We start from the raw sequence: 22,415 nt of genomic DNA on the forward strand, positions 1-22,415 counted from the left end.
TTTGTTAGGGGGGGAATCTACGATATGGATTTCATATGCTTAGACCTTTTTCAGCATATTGTTTGTTTGTTTATTTATTTATTTATTGAGCTTATATGTCGCCCATTTAGACAAAGTCTACTCTGGGCGGCTCACAAAACACAGAATAAAAACAATTACAGTGGTGCCCCGCTTGACAACGATAATCCGTTCCAGGAAAATCACTGTTAAGCAATATCGTCATCAAGCGGAAAAAAAAACCATTGGAATGCATTGAAAACCAATCAGTGCATTCCAATGGGGGAAATACCTCATCGTCCAGCGAAGATTGCCCATAGAGAACCGCCGATCAGCGGTTCAAAATCACTGTAATGCGAAGCTTCCCTGCGAAAAGCAGCCATTTTGAGAAGGGAGGGAAGCCATTTTGCGGAACCGAAAAAATATTGTACAGCGAACAAACGGTTCGCAAAGCGGGCTCCTAATCAGCGTAATGCGGATTTCCCCCGTAGGAACCATCGTATTGCGATCGCAAAAATGTCATCGTTAAGTGATTTCGATGTCATGTGGGGTAAGCATATAGCGGGGCTCCACTGCAATATAAAATTACCATTTCCAACATTTACATTGTTGCATTTACATTGTTGCAGCACAAGAGGGATTTCCTCAGTGGAATGCTTGCATCTGTAAATATCCAGTCAGCTTAGTAAGCCTTTCTTGTGGACTAGTAACAGGAAGAATACATTCAGAGGGGAAATGGAGATCGCCTTCGTTTGCTCTCTTCATTATACTGCCTGTGCGTTTGAATCTGTTGGGCAAGAGAGGGGTTAAACTGTCATTTGGTTTGGGTTGCTGCTTCTGAATTTATTTATTTTTTGAAAAAATCTGGAGATTGCCCTCAGGCAAATTTAAGCAGGAGAAACTATTATGCAAGGCACATATGAATTTTTTGGAGTTTCACACAGGTGTAGTTGGAAGTGATGTATTTTTGGAGAGCTGAGGATTCAGCTTCAGTTCTAGGAAAGTTGTGAAATACTTGGGAAGAGTTGGAACGCTTCACACGATGATGCCTCTTAAAACCTCAATTAGTTTCCTCCCTGAAAGAGTTTTTGTGTTTATTTCAACATGGTTCCTCAGGCCTGTCCTTTTTTTTTGTTATTATTTAAAAGATCAGAAAGGAGTTTGAGGAGGCTTATTTTGGTCTTGTCAAGAGTAAGGGTACATTGTCACTCTGTAACTTATCACTTATGTGAGCTAAGCAGGGCTATTGATGGTAGGACAATTTTGGAGGCTACTCATTCATTGGGTTGTTATGGATCAGAAGGGACTTGATGACATATGTTTTTGTTTAGTGATTAAGTCATGTTCGACTCGTTGTGACCCCATGGACCAGAGCACACCAGGCCCTCTTGTCTTCCACTGCCTCCTGGAATTTGGTCAGATTCATGTTGGTTGCTTCGATGACACTGTCCAACCAACTCGTCCTCCGTCATCCCCTTCTCCTCTTGCCTTCACACTTTCGCAACATCAGGGTCTTTTTCCAGGGAGTCTTCTCTTCTCATGAGATGGTCAAAGTACTGGAGCCTCAGCTTCAGGATCTGTCCTTCCAGCAGGCACTCAGGGTTGATTTCCTACAAAATCGATAGGTTTGTTCTCCTTGCAGTCCAGGGGACTCTCAAGAGTCTCCTCCAACACCACAATTCAAAAGCATCAATTCTTTGTTGGTCAGCCTTCTTTATGGTCCAGCTCTCACTTCCATACATTGCTACTGAAAAAACCATAGCTTTGACTATTCGGACCTTTGTCGGCAAGGTGAGGTCTCTGCTTTTTAAGACGCTGTCAAGGTTTGTCATCGCTTTCCTCCCAAGAAGCAGGCGTCTTTTAATTTTATGGTAGCTGTCTCCATCAGCAGTGATCATGGAGCCCAAGAAAGTAAAATCTGTCACTGCCTCCATATCTTCCCCTTCTATTTGCCAGGAGGTGATGGGGCCAGTGGCCATGATCTTAGGGGGGTTTTTTATATTGAGCTTCAGACCATTTTTTGCGCTCTCCTCTTTCACCCTCATTAAAAAGTTCCTTAATTCCTCCTCACTTTCTGTCATCAGAGTGGGACCATCTGCATATCAGAGATTGTTGATATTTCTTCTGGCGATCTTAATTCCAGCTTGGGATTCATCCAGTCTAGTCTTTCGCATGATGTATTCTGCATACAGTATAAGTTAAACAAGCAGGGTGACAAAATACAGCCTTGTCGTACTCCTTTCCCAATTTTGAACCAAACAGTTCCATATCCAGTTCTAACTGTTGTTTCCTGTCCCACATATAGACTTCTCAGGAGGCACTCCCATTTCTTTAAGAACTTGCCATAGTTTGCTGTGTTCCACACAGTCAAAGGCTTTTGTGTAGTCAATGAAGCAGAAATACAGTAGATGTTTTTATGGAAGTCTCTGGCTTTTTCCATAATCCAGCGCCTGTTAGCAATTTGGTCTCTAGTTCCTCTGCCCCTTCAACATCCAGCTTGTATTTCTGGGAGTTCTCAGTCCACCTATTGCTGAAGGCTGCCTTGAAGGATTTTGAGCATAACCTTGCTTGTGTGTGAAATGAGTGCATTTGTACGGTAGTTGGAGCATTCTTTGGCACTGCCCTTCTTTGGGACTGGGATGAAGACTGATCTTTTCCAATCCTGTGGCCACTGCTGAGTTTTCCAAACTTGCTGTCATATTGTGTGTAGCACTTTAACATCTTTTAAGATTTTAAATAGTTCTTTGACTAAGGTCATCACCTCCACTGGCCTTGTTGTTAGCCATGCTTTCTAAGGACTACTTGACTTCACTCTCCAGGATGTCTGGCTCAAGGTCAGCAACTACACTATCTGGGTTGTCCGGGACATCCAAATCTTTCTGGTATACCGTATTTTTCGTACCATAAGACGCACTTTTTTCCCACAAAACAGGGGGGTGGAAAGTCTGTGCGTCTTATGGAGCGAAGAAAACAGATTATATTTCCTGTTTTCTTCTCCTAAAAAATTGGTGCGTCTTATGGAAAGGTGCGTCTTATGGAGCAAAAAATAATTCCTCTGCGTGTTCTTGCCACCTCTTCTTGATGTCTTCTGCTTCTGTGAGGTCCTTCCCATTTTTGTCCTTTATCATGTCTATCTTTGCATAAAATGTTCCATTAATATCTCCAATTTTATTGAACAAATCTGTTTTTTCCGTTTCTATTATTTTCCTCTATATCTTTGCACTGTGCATTTAAGAAGGCCCTCTTGTCTACCCTTGCTGTTCTTTGGAAGTCAGCATTCCATTTTCTGTAACTGTATCCCACCTCTCTGGTCATACTGACCAGATAGGCAGGATAGAAATAGAATAAATAAATAAATAAATAAATAAGTAAATACACTTTCCCTATCTTCCTTGCATTTTGTTTCCCTTCTCTTCTCTGCTGTTTGTATGGCCTCGTTGGACAGCCACTTTGCTTTCTTGCACTTTTCTTGATGTCCATGTGTAGAGTCGGCTCTTGTGTTGCTGGAAAAGAGTGTTTCTGATGACCATCCTGTTCTCTTGACAAAACTCTATTAGCCTTTGCCCTGCTTCGTTTTGATGGCATATAACAACAACAAACGTATCCGTTGATGATCTGTTGCAATGACCAGGTTTGTGTCTGTTATGTGCACTTTTGAAGTAGGTTCAAATGCAGACTTTCTACAGACTTACTGAGACCCTTTCTAGTGGTGTGGATAGTGTCAGACTTGGACTCAAGAGACCTTACCTGAAATCACCTCTCATACATTGAAAATTCCTGGGCAGTAGCAATAGACTCACTGTTTAAATATCTCATGTGCCTTGAAAACACTATTAGGGTTTCCATAAGCTGAGTGCAATTCAATAGCGTACAACAACAAACAAGCACATTTACTAGGTGATCTTATCAAACTTGTATTGTCTTGAGGTCTGTGTCCTTCCCTCCTCTTTCCTGCCCCTCAGATCTGCAGTTTGAGTGATGATGGGGAAGGAGAGTAAAGCCAGTTTGCCCTAAAGAGTTCCTGTAATGATTTCTGACCTGGTGAACATGAGGTATTTTGAACATTTGAAATAATAAAAGCTTATAAGGTTTTTTTTAAAGCATGTGTGCTTGGCTAGCTTCAGCATAAGCCTTTCTATCCTTTTCCGTTTTTGGTACAACTGTAAATGAAATTTAGATATTCTGTAATAATTGGCCTATCATCATATACCAATCAGTTCTTAGCTTTGACTAGATAACCATCAATGTGCATCAGAATTCTGAGGGGAACTTAGAGAATTAGTGTAGGGAAACCTATAAGGTGAAAAATATTCTGTGTGATGCACCCTCAAAACAGCCCCGTGAGGAAAGAGTGTTTTCCGTGGCCACAGAACCTTATGTGTCTGAGAGACAGAGATGCAAAAGAAGCAGGGGGAGACATGCTGGAAAAGAGGGACTGATGATTGGCCAGAACCCTGAGCTGGAGCAAAACATTTCTTATAGTTTCCGCTTATTATAAAACTAAGACCAATTTAAGTTCAGCCTGTCCTCTGTGGGTACATCCATGTAAGCTGTCTTGAGGAGCCTTCAAACGCTTCTTCAGGGGTTTCTGTATCCTTGTCTTAATTTTAAAAATTCCTGTCCAAAGCATAACAGATAAAAGTTCCAGTTTGACCAGTGTGGATAATTTTCTTAATGCAACACATGAAGTGGCTCAAAATTTACTGATAATTCTAAGTCTAAAGTTTGATTTTTTAGCCTAAGTTTGGTTAGATCTCTCCGCCCCAGCCATCATTGCAAAGTAAAGACAATTTAATCTCATTGGCAACTGGGCTGTATTTTCTGATATGTGAATATATGAATGCTTTTCTAATTTGACCATGCTGCCAAACGTCTTATGTACCCTAGATGATTACTTAATTAAAACCCACCTGCTTCCTGATGGCTGACTCACTGTGAAACACATGTCATTGTTTTTGTCAGGGGACAATATTTTCCTGCAATTTACAATTGATCTCTTTTTAATTGAAACTGAGCATGGTTTTAATCGTAACATTTTAGATAGCCTATAGGAGATGTCATTCGATTTTTATCTTTTGCATACGGCATAACAAACTTAATATGTTACAGTGTCACAGAAAACGAAGACAGATTTACTTCCTCTCAATGCCTTGAGATGTTTTGCTCTTTAAAAAGAAATTTTGTTTAAAAGAAATGATTCAACAGATGGAGTATCTAGATGTGCTTAAATGTAATGTTTAAACAAAAGAGGGCTGCTAACTTGAAGCATTTGGGGAGGGAGAGAAGAGACAGAACACAAGTGGAACATGATTTGATTCAATATTATGTATATCTCTCATTCAAATTGCAAAAGTGGGAGGAAGCTGAGGTCTCCTTGCATCACAGGACATGCTGTGAATTTGCCTATTAGATTATGTTTGCTTTTTCCCATAAGTATAACATTCCTGAATAGTTTGATAAATTCTGTTAACTTTGTCCTAATCCATAGACCAGTTTTCTCATGGAAATGATTTATTTAAATTATTAATCACTTTGAGTACAACATGTGCAAGTTTTAGACATGAGAATTATCTCATGAATAATGCTCACTTCAGTTGTACTGTCGTAACTTTGTGGATGTAATTTATCTTCTGTGTGGAAGAACGTCAAGCTTCTGATTATGATCACTTACATATCCAAACTTCTTTAATATTTAGTGGGTTTTAGTTTAGGCTATTTTAGGCTATTTATTGAACAAACTGATGCATGATATATTAAGGACTATAATTTCCTCCCCCCACATTAGTGTTCTTATATTATGCTGTTTTTTTATTTTAGCTATTTTAAATTTTATTTTGAATTAAATTTCCATTTTCTTTTTGTAAAAAAGCTATCTGTGTAAGAAGACCAAACTACGGTGTATAATAAAAATGACAAAATTCGCCTAGCATTAAAGCCTTACACAGGGTTTCAAAATCATGAGCAGTTCTCTTGAATTGATGGGATGGTGGCAACTACTCACCTTACATCTTTGGTTTTTAAAAATCCTTTTATATATATATAGGGACATGATTTTGTAGAGGGAGAACTGTACTACCCATGGGAGCTCTCCATGTCTGTTGGGACCTTAATTTTTCATATGGAGAGCTTCCACAATGAAGACAGCACTCTGTAAACTCATTATAACCTTCCTTATGTAAGAGAACACTGGCAGTGATAGCAAAGCAGTGCTCCGCTATACATCAATATTCTACTCAGTTTTGGATTCCTGAAGTGGGCTTACATTGTACAGTGTAAAAGTGTGCTGCGTTGTATATCACAGCTTTGGTTGTGATTCTGTCAGATGTTGTGTTGTGCAAATTTTCGGATCCATGAGTTGATGCAAATTATTTTGCCTTTGTGTTTCGGTTTTGTTTATTTACCATTTTCAAATGGAATTAATATTAATCCGATTGATATTCCAGTTTAACAGTTTTTGTTTTACAAGGACACAAATAAAGTCTTCAGCCATTAAATGTGTAGACTAATAGAAGATTTAGTAGAAAGATAAACATCTGAAGAATTTTAACAGTAAAAATAAATATATATCTAAGTAGATAAAGATGCCAGAGGAAATAAGTAGATGTACAAGTAATATTTAGTTAGAAGTAGTGTTTAAAACATCAGGCAGCTATTACATAACGATGGAATTACAAATTAATTACTTATAAGGGTGACCCACTTTTTTGTAAAAACCAAGCACAAGAATTTAATCCTCAAAGAGACTTTTATTTTCATCCATTTTGACAGCTTGGTCTAGATTAACCACAGGGGTTGTGTCAGTCTAAACCTGAAATTTGCAAAGTACTGGAAGAAAAAAAAAGGCAGAGGCATGTGTGCTGGTTGGTGGAAATCTATCCGATTTTGGAACTGGAATCCCTTTATCCTGCCACCTTTAAGGAATCAAATTGTTTGGCTTTATTTTGCATTTGCCATTTTAATTAAATCAAGAAAGAATTTCTAGAAGAGCTCTACATTCATTTCTGTGTGGTTTATTGAGGTGGTGATAAAATGAGAAGGTTAAGGGGTGGGGTTTTTTTTTTGAGACCTTTTCTGATAAAGGCTTATGTATAATATCTTTCTCAAATTAGCATTCCACGTATCTACAGATATGCCTGTGCAGACTGAGTAATTCTGGGAGATGTGACCCAAAATAACTTTCCACAGTTGTATCAGAAACACATTTCAGTACATGCCAGATAACGTTTATTCATCAACAAGCATGCTGAAGAGGCTCATCATTCAGCAGTTGCCATTCACAATTTTTCGACATTCAGAAGATTCTCAGCTTCAGGGGGTGTGCTTGTTCCTGACCACTTCAAAGAGAGCTCTGCCTAGGGAGCAGCTGTACCATTTAGCTTGCCGGCAGCATCCAATCAGAGCGGCAGGAAATTCTCCTTGATCCACTAGCTGGAAAGCTTGTTTCTTTTCCTTCCTAACCCAGGGAAGTGCTCTATTATTGGAGTGCTTTGGGGATATTTCAGGAATACATAATGCAACATTTTGAAGCTATCCTCTAGCCATAAGGAGATGGAAATTCAGCAGTTCTTAACATGCGTCTAGTTCTGCATACCAATAGTAAAATGGCAATCTGAAGAACTGTCAAAAGTGGACTTTCAAATTTTTTAAAAATCACCCATGTTTAGCCTTTTCTCCTTAGAATTTTTAAGGACAGTTATAGCTGCATTGAAGGTTGTCTTTCTCCCGTACCTTGTGCCAGCAATAAGAGGAATTATCTGTTAATTTAGATAAGCTAAACAGTGTAAGTTAGCAGCCGTAGAATATTAAAAAGATTCCAAAGCTGTTCTGAAATGGAAACCAGAACGCTTCACTCTGTTTGCTCCAGTCCTTTGCATTCAAAGTAAAGAAACAAAGAGGTTTTAAAGTTGCTGGGCACTAAAAATATGAAGTTTTGTGAGGAATGTTAAGGGTTCGTCATATGTCAGTTGTAAACATTTTTGCACATGCATGTATAAGTATAAATGTTTTGAAGATAGGAATTGCAAAAGTATATGTTTTGTTTGCTTGCTTGTTTTATTAGAATTTTATCAAATATTTCTTAAGCATATAAAATACTTTGCAACAAATAGAAACATATTAACAACAACATCTAGGTATGATACAGACCTCCCGTCTTCACTGCAGCTCCTGAACACCCTGCCAGCTGCTCTTGCTTGCCAAGGACCCTCCAAAGTGGCACATAATGTGGTGGGATGCTGCACGAGAGAGCTGATATAAATAGGTCATTTGCTGATTAAAAATAGTGAAAGGTGTACTTAAGTCAAACTGATTTTAATGGGATGTTTAGGCATGTGCTGAAGTCACATCCCCCCCTCCCAAAATAAATCAGTTTTTAAAGTGCTTTATGTGATTGTGCTCATTATATTCCTAATCAAATTTAAATTTAGAATGTGATTAATTTTTCAACAACGATAAGAAATGTCGCCTACAATAATTAATCCCAGCAGCAACTACATCAAGAAACGGATAGTAAAACCCAGTATCGGCAAGAGCTCAAACTCAAAATGTGTTGGGTTTTTTCTCCAGTTTTCATTTTTAGCATTTATATTACTATTTCAGATAAACAAATTTAAGGAACTTCATGAATATAATATAACTTAAGCACACACTTGAATATCTTTTTCCAGTGCTGGCTGGAGATGATGGAGATTGTGATTCAACACGTTTAGAGGGTACGTAGTTAGGCAAGGATGTTAAAGTAGTTAGCAAAGAATGGCACCTAAATGCAACAATTCTTCAGGAACTCGATTGATTTGGATGACGACCATATTATTTTTTCCCCTTTCTTTTATGTAACCAGGATGTTAACACGGGCGAAGGGAGTGAATTCGCGGACAGTGGAATTGAGGGTGCCACGACCGACACAGACCTCCTTTCTAGACGCTCCAATGCCACAAACTCTAGCTACTCTCCAACAACCAGCCGAGCTTTTGCTGGCAGTGACAGTGGCAGCTCATCGACTGGAGATGGGGCCCGTCAGGGAGTCTATGAGAACTTTCGGCGGGAGCTGGAGATGAGCAGCACTAACGATAACTTGGACGAAGCTGGTTCTGCCCTCAGTGATGAACAGAGCAGTGGGACCTTAAGCTCCCCAGGGCAGTCGGATATTCTTCTGACAGCAGGCCAAGGGACTGTACGGAAGGCTGGAGCTCTTTCCGTGAAAAACTTCCTTGTCCACAAAAAGAACAAGAAGGTGGAGTTAGCTGCGCGGAGGAAATGGAAGCAGTACTGGGTTTCCCTGAAAGGTACAGTTAATACGCTTTCTCTATTGAGACATCTTAAAGCTTCAGGATTATTTAATTGGCAGTAGAGAAATACCCCTCTGATATCTAAGGAGCTTTGTATGTATCTAAGCAGCAAACAACCTGGGGACGTTGTGACGTATTTCAGGTGAACTATAATGCATCAAAATAAAAGGAATGAAATGTTTGGTTTCTACAATGAGGATTTCCGCTCAATAATTCAGTAATGATGAATGTGGATGTTGGAAATCCGGGAGTAAATCCCAGTTGAGGCATGTTTATTTTCTTTTTTGGTAAGAGAACATTTATCCTTTAGAGTTCTGTGAATAAGCAAAAAAATACGGAAACATTATAAATGAATGTGTATAGGCAGACACCGGGTAGGCACTAATCATTAGTGGAAGCTGATACAATTTAATCCTGAATGCTATAAGCATTATTTTGAAATTGGTGGCACTTTACATGCATTTCCATCATCAGTAAAAGTGCACACTAGAGGTAGATTTTTGATGGTGATAATTTAAAGTCAGAATTTTTAATACATGTTGTTTCTGTGTTAAATCTTGTCTTGATCCCAACTGGAGTAGACCCAGATACTATTCAGCACTTCCTTCCATAAGGCTCAAAAAGCTAGGGATAACCTTCCACCAAAAAAAGTTGTCTTGAACATGTATATAAGGATTCTTCCAACTTCATATTAAGCTCTATATTTTCTAATCTTTTTAATACACAAATTGAGTGTACAGTATTTTACTCTTCTTTTAAACAAAACAGTAAAAATAAAACCTTGGTAAAAAAAATCAGATGAAAAGCACCACTGCTATCAAGTTCTCTGCTTTCCTGTTCTGAAGGGTCACCACAGATGGGAATGTTAGGATTAAGAAGTGGGCTTTGTCATTTCACTCTTATTCTCTTTTTGGTAATAAGCACTGCCTGGACCAGCCCTCTGCAGGAGCTGAATGCATATAGTCTCCAATTGCATTGCAACTGAGGTCTGAGAAGGAGAACGGGCATTTTCCTTGGCTGACTGAGCAAAGAGGAGGCTCTGATCATTCTGGCATGGGCCATGTGACAGGAGAGTGCGAGGCGGTGGTACAAATAAACAAAGAGCCATCTGGAAGGAAAGAAAGAGGGAGGATAGACATAAAAGAGGTGTTACTTTATAGTGTGACTCCTGTGAACTGTTTGTTTTTTGGATTACTGAGGCTTAATAATGTTAGTGTTTTGGCTTTGAAGTTAACATCTGCTGTGTCTTGCTGAAAATTGTTTTCTGTAAGTCTGCTGGTTAACATGGCAACTGCAAATAACTTGAAAGAAGGAAAATAATAGTTTTTTTTTAAAAAAAATGTATTTGATTTTGCCTAAAAACATGAATATCTACTTGCATACTTCTATGCCATATGAGTCTACCTTAAATGAAAACAATGATGGGCAACACATAAATCAACATGGTTGCTGTAGGTTTTTCAGGCTGTTTGGCTGTGTTCTTAAGGTTTTTCTTCCTAACGTTTTGCCAGTCTCTGTGGCCAGCATCTTCAGAGGACAGGATCAATAGTTAAAATGTTAAAATGAAATGACAACCCTATAGGGGTTTTCCCCCCATCACTCTTCAGTGAGTCTACATTGAATCAGCATTATTCCCATTTTTTGTTTTTTACAATTCATTTTAATGGTTGGAACTTTTCACATTGTGTGAACTTTCTTTTTAAAAGCGGTGTCTTCTTTTATATGTCTTACTATGCTAGTACATACTGTACTTGTCTGCCATTGTTTCAGGTATCAACAATATTGTATGACAGCACTCCAGCTTTTTAAGGGATTATTTGTGAAAATCTCAAGCAATATTAGATATTGAGATAGGAAAAATCTAGTATGCATTTGGTTTGCTATGGGGAAACGTGTTCTGGTTCCTCTAGTTGACTTTGCATAGTGTTCCACATACTTGACAATGTGGGCTCTAGTCTATCGATGCTTATGCCACAATGAATTAATTAGTTATTAAGTACCCAAGAGACTCCTTAAAATTATACTTATGCATGAATTTCGCTACCCTCTTTCTCATAAAATACTAAAACAGCTTTAATTTATCCTTTAACAAGAAAGCTGATCAGTTTCAGATCAGTTTCACCTTAAAAGCCAGATTTACTTTTGATTAATTATGGTTGTTCACTTTCATAAATGGATTTACTAGTAGAGATAATTGTTATTCCTGTAGTTCTGAATGTATAAGTCTAGCCCATTGTAGATCCAACAAAGAATGAAGCTGATGCAAACTTGTAATGGGGATTTGAAGCTGTGCCAGAAGCCATAGGAAGGTAGAGCAACTGAATTGTAGAGTTGGAGAGGACCCTAAGGATCTTGTAGTTAAATTCCCTGCCAGTGCAGGAATCAATAGCTGAAACATCCTTGACCGATGACAATCCAAGCTCTATTTAAAAACCTCCCAGTGAAAGGAGAGTCCACCACCTTCTGAGACAATCTCTTGGACTGTGGAACAGCTCTTAATTGTCAGGATATTTCTCCTAATGTGGTCTATGTCCAATGAAAAGCACTTGCCATATGTTTTAACCATATGAGTGTAGAAAATGTGATAGGATAAGCTTCAGCGTCCTTCTGTTGCGAATCAAGAAGCCTCCTCTAGCTTTCCGGAGCTCCTTCTGCTCAGGACTGCTTCATATATTAAAATAGCAGCATCCACCCTCCATTTTATTGGCGTATTATTTAAAATAAATTAAATCAATAAAATATTGAATTAAAATATATAAATAAATTTAAACATGAGTTACCAAGGACTCAGAATTGCATATCGGTTGTAAAAACACTTCAGAGTTTTTGTGTGTGAACCAGTACAGATCTGGAACATCATAGGGGATTGGGAATAATATGCACTCTTGCTGTGATTAATACAAATAAAGCAAAGTTTATAGTCTAGGCTGTTTTTACTGTTGCTTTTGTTAGAAAGCAGATAGTCCTGGACCAAAAAGGAGAGTGCAGGTAGGGGGAGGTTTGTATTTATATTTAAAGCCAGTGCCTGGGGGGGATGCATCTGAACATCTTTCTTTATCGTGGTCATTGCATGATTTCATTGTATAGCTTTATATATTGAACTCTGTTGTCTGAACGCCAGTCTTTATGTGACCAAAATGGCACCATCTTATGTGTCCAAATGGCACATGAATCACATGAAAGTGTCAGGGGGCCTCTGTGGCTTTCAAATGGACAACAATAACAACTCTGTTGGAAGAAAATGGAAACAAAATTAAAAAAAACCCAGTATACTCAATGGGCATTGGAATGCTGATTGAATTGGGGAGCAGCCCAGAGAGAGAATGGAATGGCATATAATGGAGCAGAGCATGGCTGACAGTGAACAGCATCATCCCACGCTGCAAGATTTCATTGCAGGTCCCTTTTCTGTCAGTTGAATTCTGATTTTTATTATCAGGAATGTTAGCCTCATGTAATTCTGAAAAGTGAAAACTCCATTGTGCCTGGGTTGCAATGTTATATTGCTCATTTGTATAGGTTGCTAATATTTGTTGTTTTCCTTAAGGATGCACATTATTCTTCTATGAAAGTGATGGCAGATCTGGAATAGACCACAACAGCATCCCAAAACATGCAGTCTGGGTTGAAAACAGCATAGTGCAAGCAGTGCCTGAGCATCCTAAGAAAGACTACGTTTTCTGCCTCAGCAATTCCCTTGGTGATGCATTTCTGTTTCAGGTTTGTTTTCTCTTCCTTAGTTTATTAGATACTCGTTTTTCTTCAGGAAAAGACCAGAATGAGACGTGTGCAATTGAGAGGTTATTACTTATGACCCCTAATGATTGGCTTGCCTGATTATTTTAACAGTGGGTGGTCTGTAGAAGGATTCAGTGCATTTTGGTGTGAAGATGTAACCAAATAGCTCTAAAACTCATTTGGGGTTGACAACAGTCTTGTAGTTTATTTGTAATGCCAGACTCTATTCTGTAGATCAGCGAGTGTGAGATGACATATCTGGGCCATGGTCTCATTCCACAAGGAAATGTTTGGGGTGTATGTGAGACACGAGGAATGTACATTTAATCTCTTTAAAGTTGGGTTGATTGGGATGGGGAGTGAGGGAAATACACTTTATAGTGCAATAATTCTTTTTACTGCTGATCAGGTTAGAGAACCATACACTGCTGAGCATAAAGCATACTCAGGATTTTGTTTATAGTTGTGATCTCTGTTTCCAAATATGTCTGGACAGTATTCATGTGATTTTCCTCAAGGAAGAAACTGACTAGGGAGATCATAAGATATTATTTCGTTGCATATGGTGCAGGATGAAACTGAGATATGTGTGTTGCAGATATTCTTCCACAGATAGCACTAGGCTAGGTCACTGCAACAGTTACTTGTTTGCACTGCAAGTCCCAAAATCCCCTAGTTAGCATGGCCAGGTGTCCAAAAGAGTAGATGTTTCAGCCTCTGGTCAACTGGACATGTTTTTAGGAAAGCCTCCAGGGACCACTATGTTTTGCAGAAGATTCTTGGGCACATGCAGAGTGCCTAATTCATGTACTGTTCAGACTGAACCTATTTGGTTTCATTGTGTAAACTGAGATTGCTGCTGGAAGACACTCCATTCACACCAGAAATTGTGTAGGGGCAGATGCGGTTGTGGTGAACAAGCTTGTCTTCACTGAAACTAATCCGCCATGTACTCTCACTGAGTGAACTCACATTAAGCTTCAAAGTGTTCCGAGAATACTCCAAAACACAGTTGGAAAAACAGTAGGCTAAGTAATCCATGAGGTCCTTCCACAAGATTGCAGGATTCCATTAAGTCCTTCCCTGTGTTATGATTATTCGCTTTGGAAGTATACTTTTCTGTGTGTTGAGATTACAAACGTTAGATCCTCATTTAAAAAGTAAAACTTGAATAGTTCTTGTTATTTGTGATAAACATTGTGATTGCTCTGTTATTCCTTTATCTTTTCGGAGTTCCCCCTTTTCCAGAAGGCGATTCCCCTGCCACACATACATTTTAAAGGATGCAACCGTACAGCTTAATCAGGACATCACTTCCCAGGAGCCAGGCAGTTCAGGTTTAGACAAATATTCCATTATAACCTGGTGATTTCTTTAAAAAAACACACCCTAATTTTTCTCTTTAATATGAACATGTTATCAGTAAAACAAACATTCAACTGTAATTGGGCTTATCGAATAATCAGAGTTCTCATCATAATGATGCTCAGATTTTTATTGGCCCAGTGTCCTCAGATGCAACAATTTCCTAGGTGATAATATTTTACAATTTTGTTTATGAAACGCCCATGCCCTGTTCCTGATCATTGATCTCCTGATGCTTTCTCTTCCTCTTCCAAATCTCTTAAACAGTAAAACATGGAGGTGGTAGAAGGGGTTTAGAGCGCTCTAATGTAGTGCTCTCTGTTGGGAAGTGCCTCACCTTGGCTAGAAAAATCAGTCTGTTGTAAATGGATTTATGATGTAAAGTTTCACTTTTTTTCCTATAAGTTATAATGCATTTGTTGTGTTGCTCTATTCAGGCATGTGGCCCCTTTGATTGCCAATGCATAGGACTAGACATCCCTCCACTGCACGTGCTAGGCATGCCTGGTTGAGTATCATTATCATCAATCCAGAGGGACATAGCCTTTTCTCCACTGGGACAAGACCTCTGGTCAATTCATGTTCCCGTCCCTTTGGAGGAAGACCTGTGTAACAAGAAGTGCCCTCACTTGGATGGCTTCTAATCATGAGTCCAGTGGGATATGTGGCTAATAGTCATGGCGGCATGCGGACACAAGACTTGTCCTGCAATGTCCTGCTGCCTTCTTCACATGTTCAGTGTCTCTGAGCACTAAGTGCATGAATAAAGCTTATTTCTCATAGAAATCATTAACTTTCATTGAACTATGTTCTGAATAACAAATTAATGTAGTGTAACTGAGGGCAGTTATTAACATCTTTAGTTCATATGTATCAATGAATAATAACCTAATGCCCTGACTTCTGTCCTGGATATTATATAGGAAAGGAATTGTTTTACCTTATTTATGCAACATATGTTCCAAGCCTGTTTTCTTGAGTGAAGAAAAAAAATCACAGATTCCTGCAGGACAGCCTGAGTCCCCTGAAGCATTGGGGCTACATCTTCAAATCCAATTATATGTTTGCTTTCCATGGATCTTCCTTCTCTCTTATTCTCTTTTTTAATTTATGGCACTGACAGGTCTGCCATTTGTTGTTTATTTTCCCACGTCTATTGCAGATAGAACTCTTGCAGTGCCATAATTTCTCTTACATAAGAAATTATTTTCTTCCCTCTCTTCTGTTCATCCATCCCTATCAAGAGTGAAATGTGTTTTCCATATGGGAGTGCTCTACTAGCTAGGGGTAGGGTAAGGGTGTGTGGGGTGGTTGGCTTTCAGTAACATATGAGTATAGCATTAATGGTGGCAAACCTTTTTCAGCTCAAGTGCCCAAAATGAGAGGGGGGGGGGGAGAGAAACCAGTGGCTGCCATGCCACCCGGAAGACCAGCACCAGAACCGGAAGTGGCAGTTTCAGGGGGAAAACATGGCGACGGACCCAGAACAGGAAGAGAAAGGGGGAATCCCGGCTGCAGCCACTTCAAAAAGTTTCTTTCCATACGGGCAGGTGGGTGGACCACTCACTCACGTGCCCAAAAAAAGGGCTTCGCATGCCACCTGTGGCATACGTGTCATAGGTTTGCCATCCCTGGTCTATACTGTAAAACCCCCTCCTAGCTGGATATTCATAGACTATTGCAGAATCTTACAGATGCATTTTGTTTGGAGACCTTGATTCTCAGAAAACAAATAGCATAGAAGCTCAAGACTGTAAAGGTCACATGGAGTGCATGGCAGCATAGAGCCTTATTTATTATAAGTTCCTCGCTGAGACATCCGAGCTAGGTTTTCCTGTAACCTCTTCTGGGAAAGAGCACAAAATGAAAAGAGAGGGGAAAAGGATAAGGCACTACATTAGTAAATTGTTCAGATTTGTAGAACTATTTGTTTGCGATAAGCTAAAGTCCTTGTAAATCTGAAGGATTTAGATTGTGAAACAGAGATGGTTTTGCAGGCAGGAAAAAAGATTGGACATAATTATTGAAATAATCTGCAAGTTACTGAGCTGAAGCTTGATTTGTTATGCAGAGAATTGCTAAACCATATATATTGAGCAAGCAATATTATGCCTTTGCTGACATAATTTGTTACCATTTATACAATATGTAAACAGAAGAGATAAGTAGGGGAAGTTCCTTTACAAGATGAGTTGCTTACAATTTTCAGTAAGTCAGTTCTTAACATTTCTTTTGAATTTAAGATGCTGGGTATGTGGCTGCAAGTGTGGAGGGTGGGAGTTTGATTCCCCTCTCCAGGAGAAGACCTAGCTCCTGTAGTCTTGGGCAAGCTGCATAGTTCCAGAGCACCCCGAGAAAACATTTATCTATCCAGGCTCAGAGATGAATCCAGGAGCACATCCAAGCTGTGTACCTGTGTTTTCAGAGGGAGTGTAACCCTATCCAGCACAGCCTACATCCCTACTCCTTTCTCTGCCTTTTGACTGACCTGGAGCACCTCTATTTTGTCTGGATTAAGTTTCAGTTTATTCAATCTCATCCAGTGTCATCGGGTTCGGTTTCTCCTTTTGGCAACTCCTCTTTATGCGAGGGAAATAAAATCGGAGACATTTCCACCATATTCAAATCTTGAGTTTTATTTGTTCCATAATTCTCAGTAACGTTAACGATTGGGTTGGAACAGGTCAACTCTGGCAACAAGCCATAACTTGGTGACGCAAACTCCCTTCCAAAGTCTAATGAGTTCATTGGGGTGCTCAGCCAAATCGCTCCCGGTCTGTGGGTTTCCATAGAGGGGCGCTCCGTACTGCACAGATGGTGCTGCAACATGGATGCCGAGCCCAGTCACCTTCCTTCAGGGGTGTGCTGTATCTCGTGTCTGGATGGATCACTTGCTTCCCTTGCCCCTGACCTCTTGGAAAGACACTAACTGTCCACTCTTGTGTTTCATAGACAACTTCTCCCTCAGTCTTTGGTGCCGGATCAGGTAGCAGTCTGCCCACTTTCAAGTTGGGGAAATCCTTCAGCAACTCCTGGGCTTTCTCATATTCAAGTTCTTTACACTTCTCTGCTTCCCACTGTCTCATCCTGTTTTCCCACTCTGCCCCGAACCAATGTTCCCCTTGCTCATTTGTACTTTCCTCCCACACTGACAGTTGTTGCCACTGTCAGTGACTGCAAGTCCAGTCCCAGAGAGATGGCCCAGAAGGATACCAAGGTTGATGGTATTGAAAGCTGCTGAGAGTTCCAGCAGAACCAACAGAGACACATTCCCTCTAAGAAAGGAATGATAAACCACTTCTGAACGATGGCAAGGGTCTCCATAAGTCAGAATCTACTTGATGTCATGTAATAAATAACAGTTCTTACCTCAATTACCCCATCTACATTCAGTAGAAGCTGCTGATGTGACTGAACACAAAATAAAAATATAAAATATTGTTATTCAGTATAGCAGTAGTTTATTACTAACTCATATACATGTCATAGTAATCTTGTTCTTGCTGTCTTACATCTTAACATGCCATATACTTCCTACTCATTTCCTCCTCAGCTACGATAAGGCCTACACAAAGCCATTCACATGTCATTAGACAGATGTTTGCAACTTCTAAAAATTGCATGCTCCTATTTCAGACTTTTGCAGTTTCTTTGCAAGAATTCACCTTCCTTTGGAGGCAGAACATCCTTCTGAGTTCCAGAGTACTGTATTAAACAACACATTCCTCCTACTCCATCTCCTCCAAATAGAACTTAAAATAATAATAGTAATGTTCCTTTGTGTGACCATTCAGTCAAAATATTTCCAGTACTGTTGGCTGAATTCTTTGATATGGTAAACCATTATAATTTAAGCGTCACTTCCAGTTGTTTGCATACAATATAAATGAAAATTTTGCTAACTTCTGCCACGGAGGAGGTTTTTATATGCTGTTTTTACACTTCTCCATTGTAGTTCATTTGGAGGTTTCATTTGAAAAGCGCAACAAAACACAATTGTCTAGCTTACATATGGTAAGAGGTTGACTAAAGGAAAACTGTAATAAGAATTCATTTCTGTAAAATCTGACTGTTTCATTGAACTTAAACATGTAAAAAAAAAAAAGAACTAAGAAGTTTAACAAGTAAAATGGCTTGTGTGTGCCATGTGCTACCAAGCCGAGTCTGAATTATGATAATCCTGGTAGGGTTTCTGAAATATTGAGACATTTAAGGTGTGGTTTTACCAGAGCCGTCTTCCAGTGAGTTTGTGTGGCCAAGTGGGGATCTGGGCTATGGTCTCTTGAGTCCTAGCCTGACACACTATTCAGTAGACTATACTAGCACTCAAAGAAGGCCGTGATAGCTCCCATTTTGCACCACAAGAAAAAGTCAAATCTAAATTCCTGAGAACTATTTTACAGGTCTCTAAATGTATGTCTAATGCCAGGGTAAGATTGGAGACAGGTGGCCTAAAAGTTGAAGCCAGGGACGGTATCCTATCTATATATGTGTGACTAAAGGGATATCTAAATCCAGAAGGTCTGTTTCCTTTAATATTCTATGACAGCTTTCAATCCAACTGGGTCAAGTCTGTCCAGAGCTATTTGCTGAAAAGTGGCCCTTCCCCTCAGGTGCTCTTATCAGGCAAACAATTTAGTTAAGCAGAGAACTGAGGATACAGAATGTCAAAATGACCTTTCCAGTATATGAAATACCTGTACTATGATGAGGGCCTACATCAAAAACTCTCTGGAACTGGAAAATTATTTAACATCTCTGGAAGTAAAAGGATTTAGAAGAGCCTTCACCTTGGCAAGGTGCTCGGCCCTCCCTTCCGCTGTACTTGAAGGAAAGTACAAGAATCTCCCTTTTGTTGAAAGGCTTTGTACCTGCCCTTAAGGGAGGTTGAGACTATAGAGAGCACATCCTTCACTTGCCTACATTATGAGTGTGGCACATAAGGAGATCATCACCCCACTGACCAAAACATTCCTGGCCATACAGAAAAAACAAAACACCAGACTGGAGTTTCTTCTTTCTGATATAAATCCCAGGATCACTTACCAAGTAACTAGCTTTTGTATGTGGTGATACTCAGGTCTTGGAAATTTTATGATAACTGGATACTAGATTTTAAATGGTCTTTTAGTGCCAAATGCTTTTTTTAAGTACCTATCTGGAATTTTGCAATTTTTGTGGTAACTAGATTCTAGATTCTAACATTGTCTTTTAATGCCAATTTTTTTAAATGAAGTACCTGGAAATTTTTAAGAAAAAAAAATTCCTGTATGATTTGTCGAAGGACTCTGACAATAAACTGACTGCAGGTAGTGGTGGGGCTGCTGCCCAGGAGGGCTTTTGAGGTATAGAGGAAAACTTACAATAATAATTAAGGACTGTCAAGTTGATTCTGACCTATGGTAACCTTTAGCAGGATTTCCCATATACTGTATAGAGTACTCAGAAGAGGTTTACCATCCCCCTTTTCTGGGGATGTTCTGGGATCATGTGTATTGCCTTGTACCAAAAAAAAGCTGGCTCTTTTCCTTCAGGGGTGAATTTAAGTCTTCTCACTGAGCTACCTAGCCAGCTAAATGGCTCAGCAAAGAAATATCTGGGTCAGGCATTGAATCTTACTCAGCTCAGGACTAGCGCAGAATTAGATCCTAATTTGAAATGCATTTCATGCTCCCTTCCCTCTCACCTATATCCCATCCTTTCACAATCCTTAACTGTAGTTACAAGCATTAATAAACTTAGTTAAAACTAACCAAGATTTGCTTATAGTCAGGTTTCATATTTCAGGTCAAGAATGCATTTGATCCCAGTTCTGTCCTGTTCACAATATAATTATAAACTTTCCCAGCTGACTTTAAGGCACTGGAGATTAATAGCAAGACAATGACTTATGGAAATTTGTTCAGTGAGTTCACCTATACATATTTGCTATGCTTGTATCAAACATTTCCTTCAGTGAATTCAAGCTCTCCTTCTCCTGATTTAATCAATAATTCTCCTGTAAATACTCCTGATTCCCCCCTCTCCTGTGAAATAGGTCAGCCTGAGAAACTATGATTAAATTTTAGCCTAAATTTCTCATATTCTTGTCCAGCACTACAGCATCTCAGGGGAAAAATAGGCAATGGAGATAATAGTAGTAGATGTTTGGTGCTTTAATATCCAGTTACACTTAAGGGCACACTATATCAAGTTTAAAGGCTGTAAAGCAGTTTTTAATCTGAAAATTCAAGGGCAAAAGGTTTTCTCTTTAGCACCATCTGTGGCAGTTATGAATGTTATTTCATTAAGCACACATTTGTTACTGCCACTTTTGTAGCATTGCATTATGATTCAAAGTCACAACAGAGAGCTAGTGAAGCTGTTCAGATCTCTTGCTTTTTGATGTGTACTCTTCATTTCTGATTTTCCCGTTCAGTTGTAAATTATGGTGGTCTTGCAGCGATATTGTGAGGATTTAACAATAAATGATGATAAGCTTTCTCGGTAGGGAAGTGCTATGCTTTTCATCACTGTTACAATATGAACGGACAGAACATCCATTAAGTATTTTATGTACTGTTGCCAGCTAGCAGTGTAATTATTCTATAAATGTATACAGACATGCACTCCATTTGCCTAAAAGGTATTGCATTTTAAACCACTGTGTTCAATGATGAGGTGAATAAGATTGCTATGTTGTGATGGCCTACAAGACCTGGCACAAGTCTATGATAGCGCAGTTCCAATTTCTGAGCCATTGCTAGCAATGGCTCTGTAGTCATCAGTGCTGATTCTAAGGCCTGTTGAGTAAGAAGTTAAAAAGAGCAAATTAGACTCATAGCCACATCTGTCAGGTTTATGAATCTGATATAAGCAAGGTCAACTGAAACCCTAGAATTGTATCAATTAAGAGAATTCTGATTTCTCTGTTTGGTTTTTTTTTTTTTGTTTTGTTTTTCAGACTTCTAGCCAAACAGAACTGGAGAACTGGATTACAGCAGTTCATTCTGCTTGTGCCACAGCAGTAGCAAGGCAGCACCACAAAGAAGATACTGTCAAGCTGTTGAAAACAGAAATTAAAAAGCTGGAGCAGAAGATTGATATGGATGAGAAGATGAAGAAAATGGGGGAAATGCATTTCCTCAGTTTGTCTTCTGTCAGAGACTCCAAGAAGAAGAAGACCATTCTTGACCAAGTACTGTACCTTACTTGTATACATTAGCAATGCATGACAGTGAAATAAATTAGATTTTCAAATAGTCCTGTTTCTGCGAATGTCCTAAGTCATTACTGTAACAAAAAGAAGCTGGTAGACTTTCTACTTACCTTCTCAACTGAAACCCTGTTCAGGAGTCACCATAGATAGAGCAGAGTCCTTTAGCCCAGTCTCCTTCTGTTTCTGGGGTCATTGCTTGCACTTGTGCGGAGAACAATGCCTCTGAAGTGGAAATCCTCTGTTATCATCATTTTTGGGGAGCAGCTAATTCATACGGAGAGTTCCCACATACAGCAGATTCATCACTCTCCACAAATAGGAGAATGATTATGTTGGAAACAAGGGTGAGTCTAGGCTGCTCCCTTCTATCTATGGTGACATAAAATAGAGAGGAATGTCTGAATGGAGCATGTATTCTTTGCACTTGATATTGCATATGGTGAAGCAATTTCAGGAGTAAGAAATACACTGGCTTCCATTCTCAATGAGCTTTGACTCTAGCCATTATCTGTACCTTGTACAGTGGGCAACGTTCAGCTGATTTTGCCAAAGATCATTTGTGAAAGATCTGTCCCATTATTATTTTTTACTAATTTAGGCTGTAGTCTTTAGAATACATACCAGGAAGTGCAAGGAAGAAGCCTAGCTGAGCTTCTTTCCCTTTTGCGTATGTAGGCTGGTACTATTACTTAAGGAAAGTAGCATGTGAATCCCTCCTTTCTGAGCTCTAGTTCTTTAGCCAGGGTTGTTAAATGTGCATAGAATTGTAAGTATTGTAAGAAAAATATGGAGGATCAGGGAGATTTCAAACATATTGAAAACATTTCCCA

At 39.3% G+C, this 22,415-nt stretch overlaps 1 protein-coding gene across 5 annotated transcripts in view; it reads left to right on the forward strand.

Moving 5' to 3' along the window:
* Nucleotides 1-22,415, forward strand: part of TIAM1 (TIAM Rac1 associated GEF 1) — a 261,371-nt gene that overhangs the window by 160,241 nt on the left and 78,715 nt on the right. For all 5 annotated transcript variants that reach the window (XM_072994076.2, XM_072994078.2, XM_072994077.2 and 2 more), the window contains 3 exons: nt 8,837-9,281; nt 12,832-13,004; nt 21,331-21,564. In XM_072994076.2, the coding sequence (XP_072850177.2) occupies nt 8,837-9,281; nt 12,832-13,004; nt 21,331-21,564 (852 nt within the window). The remainder of the gene's footprint in view (nt 1-8,836; nt 9,282-12,831; nt 13,005-21,330; nt 21,565-22,415) is intronic.

Source organism: Pogona vitticeps, chromosome 3 (assembly GCF_051106095.1).
Source record: "Pogona vitticeps strain Pit_001003342236 chromosome 3, PviZW2.1, whole genome shotgun sequence".
Classification (NCBI taxonomy): domain Eukaryota; kingdom Metazoa; phylum Chordata; class Lepidosauria; order Squamata; family Agamidae; genus Pogona; species Pogona vitticeps.